The sequence below is a fragment of the Zingiber officinale genome, chromosome 9B, assembly GCF_018446385.1.
Source record: "Zingiber officinale cultivar Zhangliang chromosome 9B, Zo_v1.1, whole genome shotgun sequence".
Lineage (NCBI taxonomy): Eukaryota > Viridiplantae > Streptophyta > Magnoliopsida > Zingiberales > Zingiberaceae > Zingiber > Zingiber officinale.
In genome coordinates, this window is record NC_056003.1 from 107,046,257 (window position 1) to 107,071,188 (window position 24,932).

Below are 24,932 nucleotides of genomic sequence, written 5' to 3' on the forward strand. Positions count from 1 at the left end.
TCCAGACAAGATCGCCGACCTGGAATGATCTGGGGATGACGCGCCGGTTGTAAGTTTGCTTCATCCGCTGGCGGTATGCCATTGCCCTCTCCTCTTCTACCAAGTCCACTCCATGTTTCTTCGTTCGGCGTTGTCGTCATCGTAGCTCTGGATCCGGATTGAATCAACGCCGACTTCTGACTGCCTCACCGCCATATACCAAATGGAACGGGGTTCCTGTCCCTTCTTTTGGCATCGTTCGGATGGCCCACAAGACGCCGACTTCATCCGGCCAACTCCCTCCCAAATGGTCGAGCCGAGCGCGCAAATACGAAGAATTTCACCGTTGTTCTGAGGATAGGCCACGGACGTGAAATGTTGCTCAATACCGTAGCTTTTGCACCAATCCTCTAACATCTTCCTCGTGAACTGTCCGACACTAGTCGGCGGGGATGCCGAACCGACAAATGATGTGTTGCGGATGAATTTTTAACCATTTGTTCAGTAATCTTGAGCGGCTCGCCTCCACCCACTTGGAGAAATAGTCTACCGCCACTAGTAAAATTTCCTCTCCCGGTCGCCATCGGAAATGGACCCACAATATCCATTCCCATTGATCGAACGGACATGAGATGGTTGATGCCTTCATCTCCTCTCGGTCGGTGGATGAAGTTATGATACTTCGGCATGAAAGGCATGTAGATAGTCCGAGCGGCATCTGTTTGTAAGGTTGGCCAAAGTATCCGGCCAAGAGGATCTTCTTAACCCGCCCGCCTGGATGTCCCCGCATGATCCTTGATGTACTTCCCGGAGGATGTAAGCTGAGTCCTCATTTCAGCAAAGGACGCGAAAAAACTTTCTTGTAAAGCGATCTCCGATGAGTGTAAACCGACCGCTCTTCTTCGAGGAGCCGGGCTGCATATTCCTCAAATGGTGTGGTGCCCGACGGAGGAATTCTATAATAGGTGTCCTCCATCACTTGGAAACGTGAGGCCTTGCATCCGGTCGACATGCGCCACCAGGCGTTTTCAATTGGTTCGAATGGCGACGACGCGTTATTGAGCTCGCAAGCTGGCTAACTCATCGGCACCGGTTCTCCGTTCGGGAATCTTGAATAAGCACCTCTCGGAAGCGCTTTGAGTTTTCAAAGGCCTCGGAGAGTTTGAGCGAACACGCTTGATTTCAAAGGTCGGAAAGTTCGAGCGACCAACGCGAATTGAATAGAGTGTCACCCGACTGGCTCCCACATCGCGGCCTGTAATCCGCTATGAGGGCCTCATACTCCTCATTGTTAGTAGCTTTGTAATCCAAAGGACGGATAGGTGCATCTTTTCTTCCTGAGGTGAGTAGTACTATTCCAATCCCACTTCCGAGCCGAGTGGAGGATCCATCCACATATATTCTCCACATAGCTTCCGGCTCAGGCCTTTGCACTTCGGTCACAAAATCAGCCAAGGATTGGGCTTTAATCGCCGAGCGGGGCTGATATTGGATGTCAAATTCACTTGATAAGCCGTCCGGACGCTTCGGATTCAACAGCACTCTTCCAAGTGGACTGTTCGTCCGGACAATAATGGTATGAGCCAAGAAATACGGTCGAAGGCGCCGAGCGGCTAGAACTAAAGCAAAGGCCAACTTCTCGAGCCCGGTGTAACGAGATTCAGCATTTTTTAAAATGTGGCTTAGAAAATACACCGGCTGCTCTTCGCCGCTCGCTCTCACAAGTGCTGAGCCTACAGCCTGCTCAGTTGACGACAGATACATATAAAGTGACTCACCCCCGACCGGCTTGGCTAACACTGGTAGAGAATTAAGATATGTCTTCAACTCTTCAAATGCTCGGTCACATTCTTCATCCCACTGGAATTTAGTAGCCTTGCGCAGGATCTTGAAGAATGGCAGGCTCCGGTCGGCGGTTCTGGAGATGAATCTCGATAGAGCGGTTATCCGACCGGTCAACCTTTGCACTTCTCTTGTATTTCTTGGGGGCGGCATGTCTTGCAGTGCTTTAATCTTGCTGGGATTTGCTTCAATTCCCCGCTCGGTCACTATATACCCCAAGAAACGCCCTCCTTTGGCTCCGAACAGGCACTTTTGGGGATTTAGTTTGACTCCATATTTGCGCAGCGTTCGGAAGGTTTCTTCCATATCCTTGAAAAGATCGGCCGCTCGGACGGATTTGATAAGAATGTCGTCCACATAAACTTCCAGATTCCTCCCGATCTGCTCCTTGAACACCTTGCTCATCAAGCGTTGATAGGTGGCTCCGGCATTCTTCAATCCGAACGGCATCACGTTGTAACAATATGTGCCGCCAGCAGTTACGAAGCTTACTTTTTCTTAGCGGTACTTGATAATATCCTTGGTAAGCGTCACATGCAAATTAGTTCGCAATCGGCCGTGGAGTCCACCAGTTGATCTATCCAGGGTATAAAAATCCTTGGGGCATGCCTTGTTCAAATCTCGAAGTCGATGCGGACCCTCCACTTGTCCGGCTTAGAGACCAAGACTGAGCCAACTTGGGAACTGCACCTCGCGTATGTGGCCGGCCTTGAAGTTTTCCACCTCCGGATAATGGCATTCGCTCGCCGCGCTAAAGTCCCTTTTTCTCCTGCTTCATCGCCGGTCCGGACATGCAATTCATCTTCGCTAGGCTTGGGAAATTGTAATTCATGTGTCGACCACGAAGACATCATGATTTCGTTGGAGGCATTGAATCAGCTTCTCCTTCTTCTTTCTCCAGATCGAGGCGATAAAAGTCGTGGCCTCCGATCGGGTCGGATGGATCTGGACTTCCTCCTTTTCATCATAAATTAAAGCAGGAGGTTTCTGGTTATGGCGTGTACCTCGATCTGGGCGCCTTCCGAGCCTGCCCGAATCATCTCTATATAGCACCGCCGAGCTGATCTCCGTGCACTTCTCCTACTTGGTCCTCCACCGAACTTTATCTTCCGTGGAAGGTTGAGACAACCGGAATTGGCCGTCCCAAAATGACGTTGTAAGATGACGGAGAGTCGACCACCACGAAGTTTATTGTCCTGGTCCTCCTGATCTTCTCCCAATGAGGTGGCTAGCCGGATTTGTCCGACCGGTGAACTTGCCGTAAACCCGTAGAGCGGGTCGCATGGGGCAGCTCGGCTCGATCTATTCTGTGATCGACGCCTTCTTGAATATGATGTTGACCGAGCTCCCTGTGTCAACAAATATGCGGTGAATGGTGTAATTTGCTATTACCGCTTTAATGAGCAGCGCGTCGTCATGGGGCACTTCTACTCCTTCTAAATCTCCGGGCCGAAAGTAATTTCCGGTCCACTTGCCCGCTCTTGGCTGCCGACCGCGTGGATCTGCGACAACGTTCTCCCACTTCTCCTTGCACCGCTTCGATCTCCGTCGCTAGCCCATTGCGGTCATCGCCGCGCTCACCTCCTCCCACAGGGGGGCCTTCAGCCCGGGCTCCTGGAACCGGGCCTCCAGCTCTGTTCGCACGCCGATCAAAACCTCCTCCTCGGCCTTGGGCCACCGGCTCGTGTTCAACGTCGCCGAGTCTTTGGGCGCCTGGTTGCCGCCGGCGCAGTAAGTGTCGGTGGCGTCACGATTTGGCATTTGGATGGCGTCGAATTCCTCCGCGATGGAGAGTTGGGGGTTGGATGGGAGGTAGGCCGGTTTTCTTCCGTGAAGGAGATGATCGCCACCTCACGGAGCAGCCACCCACTCTGGGATCGCGCGCCGCCTCGCGGCTGGTGCTGGCGGCGTCTTGCTTCCGCCAGGCGTCCTCGCGGCCAGCGCGTTCCAGCTCCCGCCGCTCCATCACCTCCAGGAACTTCCGTTGGAGGCCCTCCTGATGTTCCATAATCTGCTTTACCAGGCTCACCAAGAATTCACCATCTCGCCCTTGTGTGAAGCGCTCATCATCGTCTCCGATGTGGCCGTTAGGATGTCCATTGCCACTTGGTTGAATCGTTGGATGTAAGCCAGCGATTCCTTTGGATCTTGCTTGATGGCGACAGTGCCGACACTGTCTTCGATAACGCCTAGCAAAGTGGTGGAGGAAGGTCGTACGGAAGTCTTTGAAGCTTGTGATAGATCCGTCCGGCGACCTCCGAAACCACCGTTGAGCCGATCCGGAGAGGGTGGTGAGGAAAACTCGGCACTTCACCCCATCTGTGTATTGATGCAGGGTTGCAGTGTTATCAAACTTACCCAAATGATCATCCGGGTCGGTGGTACCCGCCGATCGTCGGAGGCACGTAGTTTGGGCAAGGGTCTCGTAGAATAGCCTCCGAAAATTGACGGTTGGCCCGCCGGGAGATGAATCCGGGAGCCTTACCTTTTCGTCCCGCCTTGGTATTTCGTCCAAGAAGAACCTCTATCTCTTCGAGCGGGTGCGGCTCAGGGGTGCGAAATAAGGCCCTGAAATGCGACGGTAGCCGGAGGTGCTTCCGCCGGCCACCAGACGCAGATGTCGCTTGTTGCTCTGTCGTTCGTCTTGCTACTTTTTTTTGTTCAACAAGTTTGGCCCTTATCTCGACCAGGCGCCGAGCTCTTCCCTCGAAAGCGCCACCGTGTTTTGTCGTCCCACCGCCCATTGTTACCGATCGGATGCGTGAGCTGCTCCCACGACGGCGCCATTTGATCCCGTCCAACCGGAGTCTGGGCCCACGCGGGCGCCTCGCTAGATCCTCGAATGCTCCGGTGAACTCGCAACGAAACCGAGCCGGGAGGGTATCCCGCGACGGCCCTCCGACGCTCAAGTCGGCGAGGAATAACAAAAGGTGGCTTCAAATGAAGATTTTTATTACCTCCAGTGGAGAAATGGAAGCCTTATATAGATCTCTCAAAGAAGCCTGTGCGTGCCAATCAAAGCAACCACCTGCCTTTGACCATGCCCAGGTATGGATCTGTCAGAAGGGCCATGTCTAAATATGGATCTGTCAGGGAGACGTCCATGAGACCATACTGCTACTGTATCAGCCTCTCCATGATGTGACGGCAAGATCGTGCGATCTTGTGTACGGCCTAATCATTAGACATGCTTCGGCTGACATCTCATATCCTAAGTCGAGCGCATAGGCCGCTCGACCCCCTTTATACCCTCGCCCCTATTTTGGCCGAACGGACAACCCCCTCGGCCCTTGGCCCCTGCCGAGCGGACTCCCGCTCGGCCCTTCGGTCTTCCTGCCTTGGCGTCGAAAACATGAGCCCATGGATGGGCTTATCTATAGCTCCGTTCGGACCTACCCATCCGCTCGGCTCGGCCATCCACCGCACAGCCTTTCATCGGTCCTCAGGCTGAGACCCTTCAGGAAGTGGGTCCCCCCTTCTTACGGCCGGATCAATTATTATTATAGCCAAAATGAAAATTGGAGGGGGAAAATTGAGCTTCAACAACATCCAAGAACACATTAGGGTGCGTTTAGTTTGTCCCATTTTTATTTTAATTTTCTGAAAAACGTGCGTTTTTCATTTTTTAGAAAATGACTTTTCCGCGTTTTTCGTTTTCTTAGAAAACACTCTCTCATTTTCTTAAAAATGAACGTGGAAAACGCAAACCAAACACGTTTTCCATTTTCTCAAAAAATGAAAACAGAAAACAACGTGAAAAACGCAAACCAACCGCCCCCTTAGTGTTCTAAAATCTCGATTTTAGTATTTGCATATCCATTAATGACATGACTGAGTCACCTTAATGGTGCCACAACCATAATTCAAAGTCCAGATTGTTGGTTGCTACTCGGAAAACCTATAAGTTCCACTGTACAAAAATTTTGTACAAAGGTCTGAACCTTTTCCTAGCTACCATGTGTTCTTTTAAATTAAATTTTGGATCGCCTGCGGAACTTAACACGTTTGATCCAAAACTTAATCTATTTATTCTTTTAGGTTTTGACTTGGATCTCCTGCGGAACTTAACACGTTCAACCCAAGTCTCCTTAAGTTATTAATTCTATTAAATATTAATTTCCAGAATTGGTTCCCAGTACTGACGTGGCGAGGCACATGACCTTCTTGGATATGGGAGCAACCACCACCGACTAGACAAAACCTTTTATAGAAAGATAATATTTAATTTCCTAAAATAACTTTAGGTTAACCAAAGAGAACAATCAAATCACAAGGAAAAGAAAAAAAAAACAAAAGAACACTACTTCGAAAAACATATTCGAAATTCTAGAACGTAAGCCTATTGTATTTGGTATTATTTCCATAAATAACTAGCATGATGCGGAAAGAAAAATTACTAGTTATACCTTGTAGAAAAACCTCTTGATCTTCTACCGTACTCCTCTTCTAACCTCGGACGTTGTGTGGGCAACGATCTTCCGAGACGAGAAACCACCAATCACCTTCTTCTCCTCCTAGCTAGGTTCAGCCAACAAAGAGAAAGCTTCACCAAGGAAGAAAATCAAAACACTAACCAAGCTCCAAGAGATGCTAGCTTTCTCTCCTTCTTCTTCTCCAAGTAGTATCCGCCACCACAAGAGCTCCAAGGAAGAGAAGGGTTCGCCACCACAAGAGGAAGAGAGAGAGATGAGCCGACCACACCAAGGAACAAAAGAGGAGAGAAATAATAGATGATGTGTCTCATGAAGGCACCTCACCCTTCTTTTATATTCCTCGCCTAGGTAAATTAGGAAATTTAATTACAATAAAATTTCTTTAATTCCTCGACATGATTTAATTGAGAAAAATAAAATAATATTTTCCAAATTAATCAATGGCCGGCCACATCAATGAAGGAAAAATTAGACAAGTTTTAATCAACAATTAAAACTTCCTAATTTGTTTCTTAAAAAAAAAAAATTCTCTTTAAAATCTCTTCATGGTTGATAAAAGGAAATTTCTATAATTTTAATTTTATCAACATGTGAATAATTTTAAAGAGAAAATAAAATATCTCACCAATCTACAAATAAGGAAAGAGATCTAATCTATTTCTTTAATCTTTGTAGATCTTTTACAAGAGAGATATTTTAATTTTAATTCTCATTAATAAATTATTTCTTCCACATAATAAAATTAAAATTAAAATCCCTTTTAAATCTAATTTGGCCTTTACTAGCTTGGGTCTGCTAGGGCCGCCACCCAATATTATACCTAGGTCGGCCCTAGCTTGTTCCCAGCTAGCTTGGCCTACCCTATTGAGTGGGTATGTATGTGGGCATAGGTGATATAACTCATAAATAAGAGGCTACGATAGGGACCGAGAGGAGGAATTGGTTTGGTCTCCCGATAAAATTACATCCCGTGTTCGCCAACACACAATTTTATCAATGATAATTCATTCCACTAGAGAACTATCATTAACTACCGCACAAATCCCAAATTACATTTTGGGCTCCTTCTTATTGTGTGTTAGTAGCCTGTGTTTAAGATATCGAATGTCCACTAATTAAGTGAGTTACTGACAACTCATTTAATTAATATCTAAGTCCAAGAGTAGTACCACTCAACCTTATTATCATGTCGGACTAAGTCCACCTGCAGGGTTTAACATGACAATCTTTATGAGCTCCTCTTGAGGACATTATCAACCTAGTATCTCTAGGACACAGTTTCCTTCTATAATCAACAACACACACTATAAGTGATACCATTTTCCAACTTATCGGGTTTATTGATTCATCGAACTAAATCTCACCCATTGATAAATTAAAGAAATAAATATCAAACATATGTGCTTGTTATTATATTAGGATTAAGAGCACACACTTCCATAATAACTGAGGTCTTTGTTCCTTTATAAAGTCAGTATAAAAGAAACGACCTCTAATGGTCCTACTCAATACACTCTTAGTGTACTAGTGTAATTATATAGTCAAGATAAACTAATACCTAATTACACTACGACCTTCTAATGGTTTGTTCCTTTCCATTTTAGTCGTGAGCTACTGTTTATAATTTATAAGGTACTAATAACATCATCTTCTGTATGTGACACCACATACTATGTTATCTACAATATAAATTAAATGAACAACTACAAACAAATGTAGACAATTTGACCAAATGTGATTCTTTATTCATAATGAATGTTTACAAAGCTTAGGCTTTCAGTATACACTCCAACAATCTCCCACTTATACTAATGACTAAGCTGCCATATCTTCTACCATACATCTGATTCCCTCCACATGCCGATCGAAGCTTTCAGGAAGGGCCTTAGTGAAAGGATCCGCCAGGTTATCCGCCGATGCAATCTTGGCGATGACAACTTCTTCTCGCTCACGATATCGGTGGTACTTGCACTCTATATGTTTACTTGCTTTATGAGCTCGTGGTTTCTTCGAGTTTGCAATCGGCTATTATCACAATAAATTGTGATGATTTTGGGCAAACCAGAATCACATCTAAGTCCATTAGAAAGTTCCTAAGCCATACTACTTCTTTAGCTGCCTCATGGTTGAGTCCGAAACGCATTTCGCTTAACACTCCTCCATGCAATGGCTCCACCTCCTAAAGTAAACACATACCCTAATGTAGATTTACTACTATCCCTATCTGATTGAAAATCCGAATCCGTGTAACCCATAGGGAGCAGATCGTCTGCTTGGTAAACTAGCATATAATCTCTAGTCCTTCTCATGTACTTTAATATATGCTTTATGACAGTCCAATGTCCTTGTCCTAGGTTACTCGAATATCTGCTGACCATGCCCATGGCAAAACTGATATCGGGTCTCGTACATAAGATCGCATACATTAGGCTTCCTACAACTGAAGCATAAGGAGCTGCTTTCATGTCATCTATCTCTTTCGATGTCTTCGAGACATCTCTTTAGATAGAGCTACTCCATATCTAAAAGGTAAGAAACCTTTCGAATCCTGCATGCTAAAACGAGCAAGGATTGTATCTATATACGAAGCTTGGGATGGACACAACATTCTTTTCACGATCCCTTATAACTTTGATCCCAAGAATGTGCACAATCTCTAAGTCCTTCATATCAAATTGTTTGGACAACCATACCCTCACGCCCGATAATACATCGACATTGTTGCCAATTAACAAAATATCATCTACGATAGTACAAGAAATACCACCACGTTTGTTACACTTTTTATATACACAAGATTCATCCGACTTTGAATAAACTCATACGACTGGATTACTTCATTAAACCGATGTTCCAAGATCTTGAAGCTTGCTTTAGTCCATAAATGGACCGATTGAGCTTGCACACTAGATGCTCTTTGCCTTTTCAATGAACCCTTCGTTGCTTCATATGAATGTTCTCTTCAAGACTTCCATTAAAGAAAGTTGCCTTGACATCCATTTGCCAAATCTCATAATCCATATGAGCAAAGAATGGATAAGAGTATCCGGATAGACTTAAGCATGGCTACCGGTGAAAAGATTTCTCATAATCGATTCCCTCTTTCTAAGTGTACCCTTTCGCAAAGAAGCCTAGCTTTAAAGGTTTCTACCTTCCGTCATGTCCCTCTTTCCTTTTGTAGATCCACTTGCATCCAACGGCTTTTATACCATCGTGGTTCTACAAGCTCTGCACCTTATTAGAGTACATAGACTCTATTTCAATTCATTGCCTTTTGCCGACGCTGCGATCTATATCTTGGAGTGCTTCATTATATGTTCGGGATCAGTTCATGTTTGCGGATCAAGTCCGAAGACTCTCCCAAAACATGAATCTTCAGTTTGCTTACAACCTCCCACTACGACGAGGCACCGTGCTGGTTGTGTATCATGTGTGTCACGTGTTGCAGTCTCTTGTGGTACTTCATCTTGCATTGTTGGTCTGAAGTAGACATGTCCTCTCAAGTTCTTCTAAAACAACTTTACTCATGGGCATGATCCATTATATAGTCTTCTTAAAAACCTGGGCATTGGTGCTAACAATGACCTTCGTCTTTAGGACTATAAAATAAACCACCTTCGTTCCTTGGAATATCCTACAAATCAAACTGACGAGATTCTAACTTATCAAGATCTGGTTTCAGACATGTGTTGACTACCCCAACCGAATATGTCTTAGGCCGGGTTTCGCCCATTCCACAATTCTATGGGAGTAGAAGAACCGATTTGAAGGTACTAAGTTGAACGATATCTTCTTTGTTTAGAGCATATCCCAAAACGAATTTGTAATTGAATAACTCATCATCGATCTAACCATCTCCATAAGAGTCCTATTCCTTCGCTCGCCACACCATTATTGGGGTGTTCGGTGCGAATAATCGATTGAATCCGGCCCGATAAGTAATTCCTAAACTCTCCTAAGAGGTATTCGCCACCACGATAAGATCGTAGTGTCTTGATACTTTACCTAATCGCTTCTCCACATCACCCTTGTATTCTTTGAACTTATCAAAGCACCCGGACTTACTACGGATTAGGTAAATGTATCCGTATCTTGAATAATCGCCCATGAAAGAGACAAAATATTCAAACCTCCTCTTGCTTGGATGACATAGGATCACACAAATCAGAGTGAACCAATTCTAACACTTCATCGGCTCTATACCCCTTGGCCTGAACGGTCTCTTGGTCATTTTTCCTTCTAAGCGGATTCATAAGTTGAAAAATTTTCCAACTCTAATGAACTAAAGTCCATCTACTATAAGCTGAATCCTACTTTGTTAATATGACCAAGCCTTAGATGCCAAAGATATGCTTGGTTCATTTCCAAGTTTCTCTTATTAGAATTAGAAGATGAGTTATAAATTTCATGTTTTGCTTTGTGGAAGAAATTGATTTAAAGTATACAAATTGCCAACTAATGCACCAGAACGTATAATCACTTTATTTCTTTTAATAACTACATCGCTCGAAACCGAATATCCATCTAAAAACAGTTTAGAAATTGAAATTAAATTCTTTCTAAAAGCGGGTACATAAAGACAATTTCTTAAACCAAATTTTTATTTCTACTAAAATATAAGTAGACGCTCCCACCGCAATTTACCACCTTAGTAGCATTGCCCTATGAGCGATAATCTCCCTTCGATAGTCATCGAGTTTCTCGGAACCCTGAGGAATTGCAGACATGATCATGGCTCCGTATCTACACACCAGTCTGGTAGATAACACCGCTAAACATGTTTCAACAACTAGAGCATGAGATATACCTTTGTTTTGGTTCCTACGAGGACGATCCGCCTTCCAATGTCCTGCTGCTTGAGATGAAGCACTTGCCCTTGGCTTCTCCAACTTTAAATCCGTGCACTGAGATTTATTCACTTTCTTTCTTGCCGACTTGTTTCTTCTTCTTCTTTCCTTTGCTTAGAAGTAGAACCATTTTCAAAAAGTGAATTTGAGAATTGTGACGAAATCCTTCTGCCGCCGAAGTTCTGAGAGTTCCCTAATGAATAAATCCTTTTATTCATATTATAGTTCGTGAACTGCTCAAACTTAGGTAGCGTTTGGAGGATCATATCGATCCGGGTTTCCCATCAATTTCTCCTCCAAGGATCCGTATCTCGTTCAGATAAGTCATTATCTTTAGGATATGATCCCTTGCAGTGAGTACCCTCTTGCATGGTGGTCACCATTATCTTTTCATAGCTTCTTGTCTAGAAGCCCCATCCGATGACACAAAGAGCTCCGAGATTGTTCATAATATCATAAGCTGTTGGTAAATCTTGATGCCGATGTTGCAATACATTCGACATCAGCCAAAATGTAACACCACGCCATCTCATCCGCTTTACCCATCTCTTATGATATTCAATCTCCTCTTGGGTAGATTCACAAGTGGGTCATCAGGACATGGTTCAGTCTTATAGCTTTCAGCAGTTAGAATAATGTCCAGGTTCCTTTTCCAATCTATATAATTATGACCAGTAAGTCTATTTTGTTGAAGTATGATGGACAATGGGTTGAAAGTCATCCTAAGAATCACAAATAACTTTTGGTCGAACTCTAAATTTAGAATAATATCGATTCTCAAACAATACTATTTTAAATTAACCAACACCTCACAACACTGAATTTTGTATGCCATGTTAGTGTGGACGATACAAATTCAACATTTGTAAAAGGAGGGTTTTAACCCATTAATTTTATTATCTTATCAACCTAACTTTTCGACAAATAAAATTAATAGTTGAGTATTATTCGTCACACAAATAATAGTAGTGACTCGGGGGAGGATACTATTAGATGTGTCTAAGTGTATACCATTACTTGACACTAAGTCCATTAATAAGATTATGCCCTTCCGTTGGAGAACGCCCTTAATTAATTTCCTATAGTCATCCAAAATGGAAGTCTGTTTTAGTGATCCACAAACAAGCTCATCCGCATGGAGGAAGGCACTCGAGCCAACGCGCAAGCTTGTTTGCATTACAAACCAAGAATGGAGACCAGGATTTATTTAAAAATCTCTCTCCACTTAGTTATTTATAAACGAGAATTTTAACTACGCTAGCCTACTAAATTTCTAGCACACACAAGACAATATAAAAGCAATAAATAGAAAATTTAATTTTCAACTATTATGGCTTTTATCTCTAGTTGTTCTCAGTGTGATGTCATCCCAAGTCTTGCCGCCATTTGTCGCCATAGATCTAGTATCGCGATCCATCTTGCCCTTAGTTAGACGCCTCTGGTTCCTAGAAGGTTCCTCGCTTTAAGATTCGATCCATGACATAAATAGAATTTTACATTTTGATCCTATATTCCATAAAAGGAATGTATATGTATCTAGATCAAAATAAAATCCTAATAAAACTAAATACAACTCCTGCTGTAATACAATCACGTACACACATATAAATGCCCTCGACATGTCCAGGGTCCAATCACACATAATAACTAAAGTCATAATAGTTGATCCTCGATCCACAAAGTTAAGACATCCTACTATTAATCGCCTAAATTATGTATTCTATGCATAATTAAACTAAATACCAAATACACAGAGGCAAAACCCTAGCTCGATACCAATTGTTGGTTGCTAATCTGAAAACCTATAGGTTCCACCGTCAAAAAATTTTGCACAAAGGTCCGAACCTTTCCTAGCTACCATGTGTTCTTTTAAATTAAATTTTGGATCGCTCGGAACTTAACACGCTTGATCCAAAACTTAATCTATTTATTCTTTAGGTTTCGACTTGGATCTCCCGGAACTTAACACGCTCAACCCAAGTCTCCTTAGTTATTAATTCCATTAAATATTAATTTCATAATTGGTTCCCAAGATCGACGTGGCGAGGCACATGGCCTTCTTGGATACGGGAGCCACCACCGACTAGACAAACCTTTTATAGAAAGATAATATTTAATTTCCTAAAATAATTTTAGGTTAACCAAAGAAACAATCAAATCACAAAGAAAAAAAAAACAAAGAACACAACTTCGAAAAACATATTCAAATTCTAAAACGTAAGCCTCTTGATTTGGTATTATTTCCATAAATAACTAGTACGATGGGAAAAAAAATTACTAGTTATACCTTGTAGAAAAACCTCTTGATCTTCTACCGTATTCCTCTTCTAACCTCGGACGTTGTGTGGACAACGATCTTCCGAGACGAGAAACCACCAATCACCTTCTTCTCCTCCTAGATAGGTTCGGCCAACAAAGAGAAAGCTTCACCAAGAAAGAAAATCAAAACACTAACCAAACTCCAAGAGATGCTAGCTTTCTCTCCTTCTTCTTCTTCTTCTCCGAGTAGTATCCGGCCACCACAAGAGCTCCAATGGAAGAGAAGGGTTCGGCCACCACAAGAGGAAGAGAGAGAGAGGATGGACAGCCACACCAAGGAACAAAAGAGGGAGAGAAATAATAGATGTCTTGTTCAAAGGCACCTCACCCCTTCTTTTATATTCCTTGGCCTAGGAAATTAGGAAATTTAATTACAATAAAATTTCCTTAATTCTCGACATGATTTAATCGAGAAAATAAAATAATATTTTCCCAATTAATCAACGGCCATACATCAATGAAGGAAAAATTAGACAAGTTTTAATCAACAATTAAAACTTCCTAATTTGTTCCTAAATTTTAAAAATAAAATTTCTTTAAAAATCTCTTCATGGTTGATAAAAGAAATTTCTATAATTTTAATTTTATCAACACGTGAATAATTTTAAAGAAAATAAAATATCTCACCAATCTAAATAAGGAAAGAGATCTAATCTCTTTCTTTAATCTTTGAGATCTTTTACAAGAGAAATATTTTAATTTTAATTCTCTTTAATAAATTATTTCTTCCACATAATAAAAATTAAAATTAAAATCCCTTTAAATCTAATTGTCGTCACTAGCTTGGGTTCGCTAGGCCACCAATATTATACTCCTAGGTCGGCAAGCTGTTCCCAAGCTAGCTTCCCCCTATGAGTGGTATAGAAGGTGGGTATGGTGGGTATAGAACTCTATAAATAAGAGGTTACGATAGGGACCGAGAGGAGGAATTGATTTTGGTCTCCGATAAAATTAAGCATCCCGTGTTCGCCTGAACACACAACTTAATTTTATCAATGATAATTCATTCCACTAGAGAACTATCATTGAACTACCGCACCAATCCCAAATTACATTTTTGGGCTCCTTCTTATTATGAGTGTGTTAGTCTCCCTGTGTTTAAGATATCGAATGTCCACTAATTGAGTTACTGACAACTCATTTAATTAATATCTAAGTCCAAGAGTAGTACCACTCAACCTTATTGTCATGTCGGACTAAGTCCACCTGCAGGGTTTAACATGACAATCTTTATGAGCTCCTCTTGAGGACATTATCAACCTAGTATCTCTAGGACACGCTTTCTATAATCAACAACACACACTATAAGTGATACCATTTCCCAACTTATCGGGTTTATTGATTCATCGAACTAAATCTCACCCATTGATAAATTAAAGAAATAAATATCAAACATATGTGCTTGTTATTATATTAGGATTAAGAGCACATACTTCCATAATAACTGAGGTCTTTGTTCCTTTATAAAGTCAGTATAAAAGAAACGACCTCTAATGGTCCTACTCAATACACTCTTAGTGTACTAGTGTAATTATATAGTCAAGATAAACTAATACCTAATTACACTACGACCTTCTAATGGTTTGTTCCTTTCCATTTTAGTCGTGAGCTACTGTTTATAATTTATAAGGTACTGATAACATCATCTTCTGTATGTGACACCACATACTATGTTATCTACAATATAAATTAAATGAACAACTACAAACAAATGTAGATAATTTGACCAAATGTGATTCTTTATTCATAATGAATGTTTACAAAATTTAGGCTTTCAGTATACACTCCAACACAGATAAAATTGAGTCACTTAGATCTCTAGAGAACACTGCTCATCTAGAATTTCAATTTTAGTGTTTGTGTATCCATCTAATAGTGTTATAATACTCAAATATATATATAGCATCAAATTACTTTTTATCAAGAAGGTAATCGACTTGGAGCATCTGCATCCCTAAATATGTTCCAAATGTGACTTTTTATTGTCAACCTGCAAGACATTTTTTAAAAAACTTTTTTCAAAAGTTGGATGCAGCAAGCAACGCACGCAGTTGAGAAAAGTTAAGGAGAGAAGGCAAAAAACGTCAGAGTAAAGAGACAAAAACATGGTTAGAGGGAATATATAGTGTGTTTAAACTGCAGTCGACTTTGTTTAGTCTTCGATCATAGTTCATAGAGATTTTACAAAGTCAATAAAATCTGCTTTTTGTTGATTTTTCAAAGGCAATATAGAAAAGTTTAGGAGAGCAGACAAAATAGTCAAAGTAAAGAAACAAAAAGATGGCTAGAGGGAATATATAGTGTGTTCAAGCTGCAGTGGACTCTGTTTTGTCTTGGATCATAGTTCATAGAAAGTCAATGAAGTCTGTTTTTGTTGATTTAGAAAGAAGTTATCTTAAGGTGTTGGATATGATTGTTAGGGGGATGCCAAACTTCTAAGAGGACATCAACTGTCCTAATCATGTGTATGCTTGAATCTTCAAAGGTGAAGAGGCATCATGCACTTGCATGGCTTTCATACTTAACAAGAACAAGTTCCAAAAGTGCCTATAAATTTGCCAAAAAAAGGAAGAGAGTATGAAGATGGAAATGAAAGTCGCACGCACGGTGCATATCCTCTCTCATCTGTATGCAACGACTTTTCTCTCTTTACTCTTAAATTAAAATAAAATTTTCTCTTCTCTCTCCTTTGATTGCATACAACAATTACTGTTGTACTGATTTAAAAATCAACACCATAGCTTAAATAGTATTAATTTTTAAAAACTAACACCAAGGTGATTCTAGTTTTTAAAGACCAACACCAAAGATTTTAAAGACCAGCACAAAAACCAGCATCACCTCGTTGCTGGTCTTTAACACCTTGGTGCTTAAAGACCAGCACCGATTTTTAATAGGGTGCTGGTCTTTAAACCAACACCAAGGTGTGCTGGTCTTTAAAGATATGGTGGTACCAGCATCAGATGGTGTTGATTTTTAACCTGGTGCTAGTTTTTAAAGTCAGTACCACCTTGGTGCTGATGCTGATCTTTACAAATCAGCATCTGATTAAAAACTAGCACCACCTGGTGTTGGCCTTTAAAGACCAGCACCCTAACACCTTGGTGCACCATCTTAGTGCCAGCACCAATCTCCATGCTGATTTTTAAAATTTTTAAAAATCAACACCACAACGATAACTAGTGTATTTAATCTGTTATGCTGGTATTAAAAATCAGTATCACAATGATTGTTGCATACAATCAAAAGAAAGAGAAGAGATAATTTTAATTTAATTTAAGAAGAAAGAGAAAAAAACTATTACATACATATAAGAAAGGAATTAAAAAAATTAAATTTTAGCACGTGTCAGGTGTACACGTCGGATGTCACCCATGCTTACTTATATTCAATCTAGCCACAACCATGACTCCGCGTGTCTGGCCTCACTGTATCACATTTGTAACTTGGTCTTTAACATATGAACCGATATAACAAAAGTATCAATTTTCGAGTGGTATACCACTTATTTCTCAATGTTCACCTTTCTGAGTCAAGAAGATAAAAACATATTAGTGTGTTTGTTCCATGAGATTGATTCTAACTATAGAAACTTCAATTTGCATACTGGACTACTTCTCTCCTTGACCATAAATCCTAAAGGTTACTCTATGTATACCTCTTTCATGAAACTAATGCAATGAGGCAATGGTACAATGATTAGATCCACCAATAGATAACCAAGAGATCTATTTGAGTCTCAGCTGTGACGTACTGTAAGGGATATTCTCTCGGGTGAGAAGCGAGCCTAAATTGTCTGGATTGGTCTCCATGAACACTTCCCGATTTATCCTACTAGCTAGTGGAAAATTTATATGGGATCATGCCAGTCACCCCAGAATTAGTCATAATTCAGTTCGAAGAGTTGGATATATAGTGTCAACTAAAAAAAACTAATGCAATCTTAAATAAAGGTGAAGAAGTCTCTAAATAATCCATTGTATAGAATTGAGAGTACCCCTTGGTCACTAAACAAGTCAGTAGTAGATCCAAAATATTGCAAGATGATGTTTTCATAGTAACCATTTGCAATCTACTATAAACTCTCAGGAAGAAGAAATACTAGTTCTCATTTAACATTAAAACATAAAGCTTGTATATCCTTAAACCATAGTGTGTCTTCATCCAAGATATGAGGTTGCCTCTAAAAACATCCTTAAGTAATAGTAATAGAGATAAAGATAAAAAAAAAGAAACTAGAGCAAGAGAGGACAAGGTGAGAATGCAAAACATAGCATTTTATCTTTTAGAAAAAGATATAGAAATGAGTTGAGTTGTAGAACAATTGCTAGTACATTTTCGGAGAGCAACAAGAAGACCCAAATTAAATCAAGAGGTAGCGTCTGGTGAATAACAAAGTCTCAGTCATCGATTTAAGGTCACTAGGTCATTAATAGTAGAGGCTTCAGCCCTAGTGATCAATCCTATAGGAGAAAGTAATGGATATAAAAGTGTAGGATACGACATTAGCTATCATAGGATACAAAATTAATCCTTGAACTGCTCAAAAGTTCTAAATTAATTCCTAAAATTATTTTGAAATTGATTATAGTTAAAATTGGTTCTCAAAATTATTTCTAAATGTTTCAAAATTATTTCCTAAAATTATTTGGAAAACTGATGTATAATTTTGGGGATTGGACTTCTGAAGTTATTTGGAAACAGAATTGAATTCTAAAGTTACTTTGGAAACTTCTGCACATCTAATTAGACAGTATCCAAACACTAGAAGAGGATGATATTGTGTTGGTTAGGCTATCAGTATCTCTATTAACGAATATATTTCCCTATGCCTCACTCAAGCAAGACCTTCAACTTTAGGATCTACAAACTTTCTAGTGTACATGGAATCAACAGAATGGAATCACCTTGAATGGGAGATTTTGGCAGAGCCCATCTGTCACTAGCTGGTGACATCTCTGCAGGAACTGGATGAATGAGTATATCAAGGTAAAAGATATAGAACCATAAACCTACTTAATGAAATTAGTTGACAGATGCACTAGATCAATCTGATTGATAATGTTATCCAAACTCCTCTTTGCTGAAGATTGCAGTAGCACAAGAGAGGTGGAGAAACCTTTGATTTGTCTCTTACATCAACTTTCTGGCCTAATTTGAATTTGCATGTTTAAGTTTTTTTTTCCTTTACTTTGGTACATCCATGCTTATTGTAGTTTGGTATAGCAGTTATTTTAGTTTCCTTATAGTAGTTAGGCTAGCCATCTTTACAACTTACAAGTTAGCCTTTCTATACAAGTGTACAATTTCCCTTGTTATGAGCTCTAACTATATTGGTAGGAGACTCTCCTACCACTCAATCTTTTTCCTCAAAAAAAAAAAAAAATGATGGGTCTTTATAAACTTCTGAGTTAGGTTATGACCAGAACAGATATTACCAACAAAAAAGCATCAGTGACCAGTTTTGGCATTCGATGTAATTGCCACTAAAAAAAGTCAAAAGTCTACCTCTATATTTTATCAATTCACTCAAGTATTAGATCAAGTTTGATAGACTGATTTTTTTAAGGAGAAAGAACTATACATTCTGAACTACAAAATGAATTGTTATGTTTTGCAAGAACATTAACATTTATGCACTATACTTGATATTTTCTATCTAGTAATGGCCTTTATCACAACAGGCCAATGAGGTAAACAAGGATATGAAACTTTTAATTGGCGAATCAAGGAGATTCAATCTAAGGCTTTATATTAAGAGCAATTATACTATATAATTTGGACACTGCACATATAGATACCTGGTAATGCTTGACAGACTACGTCCCTCCGGTTATTCCAACTAGTACAGAGGACGAAAGAATACAGCATCCCTGCTTCAGCTTCAATTCCTTCAGTTCATTCAACCACAAGCTGTAGCTTGACCGTGGGGCCAGCACATCGATCGACACCTCCTTTTGCTCAATCAGCCTATTTGCGTAACTCTCAAAGCCATTGATGTTCTCCCACAGCTTCACCAGTTTAGTGGGGCTCTTCTCATTCATTGCATTCTTAAGGCACTCCCTCACCTCCTCCACCTTGGCCCAAAAACACGAGTCCTGAGTCAGTCCAGCATACTTGCTCCTCTTACGTTCAGCCTTATCCAGAGAATTTTTATCCTTGTTCTCATTCCACCATTTCTCAAACACCTCATACCTCCTCTCCCTGCCATGGCTCAGGTAGTGGCCCTTGGTCTTGTGGAGCTTGCATCGGTAGTACTCCGCAATATCAAGGGGTTCGACGAGGAGCTTGTAGAATTGTGCAGCATTGACCCACTTATCACGCTTTAGGAAATTGTGCGGTAGCTCGTTGTGCTGAAGCATGGAGAGCAACTCATCCCAGAATTGGCCAAGCCTGATGCGATTCATGTTGACCTTTGCTTCACGCTTGGATGCCCTCTCGAGCTTGAAGCAGTCATAGTAGCCCATGTCATCATCACACAATGCTTTGTACCACTCGATCTGGGCACGGCATGGCGTCACCTTGGCTAGCTTTATTGCCAAGCTTGCGCTGTGCAGCTTTGGGCGCTGGCACATGCTCAGTTCATGACATTCTTGGGCCTCCATGTTGCCCATGTCCTGATACATTTATGTACTCTATTAATGTTTCAGGTTCTTAACACAACCATTTAGCACAGGCTTAGATGATGAGCTTTCTAAATACTATGTCTCATAAGCATACATTGAAATGAACAAAAGAAACACATTGAAGACCAATTGATGATGGCTTAAATTTTTAAAGCAAAGATGAAGAGGTTGAGTTAGCTATAAATAACAAGCTACCTGAACATTAATCCCTGAAGCCTCTAAAGCCAGTGAGATCCCTACGCTATACCTAGATTTGGATTCACATTCTTCATGGCGGGGCTGCTTCTTGAATTGTAAGTTTTCTGATATCTTTGAAACAAGATCTCCATAGTCGAGATGCTGCTCCTCAAAGTTGCTAATTCCATTACCAGTCATGAAGGTCAGGTGGAGCATCTTCACCACAGTGAGTGGATCATCCATGCACACTAAACCTTCTGCAGAACACAAAGCATAGTTTCCAAATGGTCGATAGGGGCTAGTTTGCCGCTTTTGCCCTGCTGCTGCCGTTGCTACTTCACCGATGTGCATTGATATATAGTGATGCAGCATTGATTTCTCGTCATCAGACAAGTGCGATTTGGGTCTTGAGAACTGAGGATACCGCATTGAGACATGCCATGACTGCATGAGATTGTAAATCAAGGTAGTTAACTGGGGAGGCATGGAATTGAAAGGGCTGAATAGCAGCCTTGGCATGATGTCATGCTGTGCAACAACATGGCAGAACTTTCCACCCCAACGTTCCCTCAAAATCGCTTGGGATAGTGTTGCATTCCCAATTAATGGGCTTCCAAATGTGATGCAGAGTAGTGAACTGGGTACCAGAGCATTTGGTCGAGCATAAGATGAGCAGAGGAAATAAAGGGCCAAAAGAGAGGCTAAGCAACCACCCATGGAATGGCCAGTCAAAACCACCAACTGGTTTTTTGTCTCTGATATCAGCAGCTAAGCATTTAGAAGGAAGAAAACAATGATTAGACTATAGCAACATAATATTGTTATATATGAGAAATCAAGTAATGTTCTAAGATAACATAGCATCATGGTCCTTGAAGATAAAAAAAATCCAAACATCATATTCATCTTATCAGAACATTCACTCGATTGAGACAGCAATTAAGACTTGGCAGGTGGCATTTAAGAATTCGTACTCCTGTGTTGGTAAACACGACCACGTCTTAATAATTGAGATCACATATCTTATTCCTTACTAAAACAATAAAAAGGAACTTAGAACTGGCTAACGTAAATTTTTGCAGGGGAAAGCAGGTCAACATTGTTAGATTGGCATCTTCCTTCTTAATGCAAAATTGATTTCAACTTCGAAGACCAGGACTTTATCAGCTGGCTTATTAAAAACTTCCCTATGACAGTTAGCCTACCTTTGACTGAAATTTGTTGACCATCTTTGGTTGCATAAGGAAAGCCTTCTCCGAGCATATAATGCAGCATCTCTAACTCTACTGTAAATCTTCTAGACCTTGTATAGGAAGAACCAAAAAATAAGGATGCCATGACCCAAGACCTTCTATGTCAGAAAATTTTCTAATGTTCTTGTAGTCCGATAGAACTAATAAGGCTCCTTCTAAGAAACACAAATAAGGAATCCCCTTGGACCGAGCAAAACGAGCTTTCTTACATGTAAAGTGACTATCTTTCACCACGAGTAGCAAATTTCAGATTCAATTAGACTAAAACAATGACAAGAGTAACAAATCCCATCCCCAGATTCACATATATCTCAGGAATTGTAGTGCCTACTCCTAAAGGATGTACTGAGATTTGACTTTGGACGCCATCTAGTAACTGACACTATGGTAAAGTGGCTCGTGGAGTAAAAAGTCCAAAGGCCATTTTTTCTTTTTTGCTCCGCTCAACAAAGTAACAAGAACCACTATATCTCATGGACGATGCAATCGAGGGGATTTGGTGAAAGGAAAAAAAAAAAAACTTGCAAGAAATCATCCTAATTTGATTAAACTTTGAAGAAGAATAAACCCGAATTTCGGAAATCGAGCGCCTACCTGGAACTCGGAGCTATGGTAGAAATTCATAAAGAGATGAAGGGCGCCGGCCTGGAGGAGAACCGGTTGCGGCTTCCCTCCGTCGTTCCCTTCGCCCGCCTCCAACGGCGCGAAGAGCTCGCGCGAATCGCTGGGGAGGGGAACAGGGTCGAAGAACCCACCACAGAGGCCAGAGGTGGCCGCCGGCGACGAAGCGGTAATCTGTGCCCCGGAGAAGGCGACGAACACCGTGTCGCCGCAGCGGTCGAGAACGAAGCTGGTGCTGCCGGCATTGGCCCGCAGGCAGCCGCTCCACGCCTGGGTCAGCAGAGGGGAGGAGGCCAGGAGCGCCCCAAGGACATGGCTTGTCTCGAACCTTCAAGAGACAAACATGCCCAAATCAACATATATATGTATATATACACATAGAGAGAGAGAGAGAGAAGGGTAGTTACATGGATCGCTCCAGCTCCATGCGAGAAGCCATGGATTCAGCTCGGGGGAGGAGGAGTGGGATTCGGGAGGAGAAAATTGGGTGGTTTGGATTTCATGGCCACTTTTGCAATTAGCAAACAAAACCTAAAAGAGTAGAGAGAGAGAGAGGGGTGGCAGTAGCTTTGGATCTTTAAAAGTCGAGGCTGAGGTGTGAAAGCGTGTTTGATGAAGGACGATAACTACAAATGTAAAACATGGTTGACGATCCAATTCAATTATTTATTTATTTATTTATTTGACAGGTAACGATCCAATTCAATGGATAGCACTGCAGTTCGTTTTTGTTTTTGTTTTTGTTTTTGTTGTTTGCGTGCGGCAGCTGTTATCCCCGTTCGATGGGCCGCCCAATTAACGAAATGCCTTTTATCATGGGTCAAGTTCCGAAGAAATTTGGATAACGACTTAGCAACAAACGACTGTAGCTTCTATGTGTGACCGAATTGATGTGCAGCCGAATTGTTATTCGGATGGCAGATTTGTTTTGATGGACAATCCTCTAGAATTTGACCAGCTATATTCTTTCTCATTTATTTTTATATTTAATATTATTTTAAAAATAATATCTAATTAATTTTTATTATAATATTTAATTAATTTTTAAACTTAATTTAATTATTTTTTAATTAGATAAATTTATTTTCTATTGGTCAGAATATGACCAGTCAAATTTATCATTGTTTTATTGGATAATCATCAAATTTCGTATGATTATTATATGCATGATCGTAGACGATTGAGTAAGATTTCATATCTTCTAATCACTTTTGAGCTCCCGAGTTCCCAAAAATAACTTGGGGCATCCGGAATCATACTTAGTTGCTCATGCATTATGCACATAAATCACTGATTGTTGTTGCTGTGAGTGTCGTCCATAACTGACGTCCAAAATAGCACCAACATGTGTACATATAGAAAGAGCGCTCCATCATTTTGTACATTCCGTGCACACTTAAAAATTTTTTGTTCGTATAATTAGGAGCCTAAAAAAACAAATAAAAAAAAATGTCATTTCATGCACTATGAGAGGCGTCCACAGTGGACGTTCATCATGGGCATCTATATATATACACACAAGTTTTTCACCCTGCACAATGTGCATGGTCGACACGCGTGGGCGCCTCTCACACGAGGAGGTGCCTCCCCTTGTGAGAGGCATCGACGCACGTTGTGTCTTAGGCAATGCATATGGGAGTCTCTCGTGGATGCCTCTCACACACGGAGGCGCCTCCAATGATTGGAGGTGCCTCCCCCCATGAGAGGGGCTCACGGGTTACCCGTGTGTGCATCGCTCAGGGATAACAATATTCTTTCTATATATAGATATAATATTACCACTAACAATGAGATGATAAAGAGATAGATATAGCATGATTATTGTGTAGCAACAGGCTTTCATGGAAGCCACCATTTGCAAAAATAGTGGACATATTTTGCTAGAAAACAATCAAGACTCGTGTATCTAAATCAAATATAAAAAGCACTTTATACGAGATCAATGTATTTGATTACTTAGGCAACACAGCCACATTTCTAGGAACCTATAAAATCATGTCCTTAAAAGCATGAGAGTAATTGCAAAGTTAAGCATCATTAATGTGCAATTAGAATTTTTAAAGGTTTAATTCTAATCTCAGGGCACAATGAAAGTATATGGTTTGATCTCTACTCACAGAGAAAGAGAAAGAGAAAGAAAGAAAAAAAAAAAAAAGTTACAGAAAGTAGCTTTGGCAAGAGTGTCGTATATTTCTGAACAGGCAACTGTGCTGCTACTAATTACGTTCTCTCTTTATTTATTTGGGTGATCAAATTGTTGATTACAAATTTCTTTGAAGGGGAGAGGATTAGTCGCAGGATCGAAGGCTAATAAAGAGTGTCCTCGGGTAACGTTGGTAGGATTTTTTAAGCATTGAGTTTTAGCAATAAATTAACAGATCAATTTTTTTTTTAATTGACGATCAAACCTGATTGCATAAGAAGTCAATGTCAACGCCACATCCTCAATCCAAGCATTTGAAGCAATCGAGTAGAGTTGCTCAACTACGACTATGACCAAAGGAGAGAATTTTAGAGATGGAACAAATGTTTTTAATTAACGATCATTCGATCTGAAATTGGTTCAACCTCACTCAAAGTCAATTTTTTTTTAAAAAAAACTCTTAGCCCTTTTTAATTAAATTTCGTTCCATCTATCAAACATGGTCACAAGTGCGTAATACTAGTCAAGCCGTATGATCCGGTTGAGATCAGATAATAGACCGACTCCTAGAACTAGGGATGTGGACAAGTCACCACAAGTAAATCGATCGCACGAAGGTCGAGTTGCCTCTGGTCAAGTGCTCTTTATCGAGTCGGCTCTTATCAAATCGGCAATATAATTAATCGAGTTAA

The 24,932-nt window shown here is 40.8% G+C and overlaps 1 protein-coding gene across 2 annotated transcripts; it reads right to left on the reverse strand.

Annotated features, from left to right (window-relative positions):
- Nucleotides 1-15,260: 15,260 nt before the first annotated feature.
- Nucleotides 15,261-22,705, reverse strand: LOC122023722 (lipase-like PAD4). Of its 2 annotated transcripts, XM_042582005.1 has the most exons (5): nucleotides 22,505-22,705; nucleotides 22,071-22,425; nucleotides 20,242-20,991; nucleotides 19,222-20,037; nucleotides 15,261-15,410 (listed from the first exon to the last, which is right to left on the reverse strand). In XM_042582005.1, the coding sequence occupies exons 1-4, from the start codon at nucleotides 22,534-22,536 to the stop codon at nucleotides 19,240-19,242; spliced, it is 1,935 nt and encodes a 644-aa protein (XP_042437939.1). In that variant the 5' UTR covers nucleotides 22,537-22,705; the 3' UTR covers nucleotides 15,261-15,410; nucleotides 19,222-19,239. The 2 variants fall into 2 exon arrangements, with proteins under 2 accessions (XP_042437939.1, XP_042437938.1); XM_042582004.1 differs by lacking the exon at nucleotides 15,261-15,410 and having other exon boundaries at nucleotides 19,141-20,037.
- Between the last annotated feature and the right edge of the window lie 2,227 nt (nucleotides 22,706-24,932).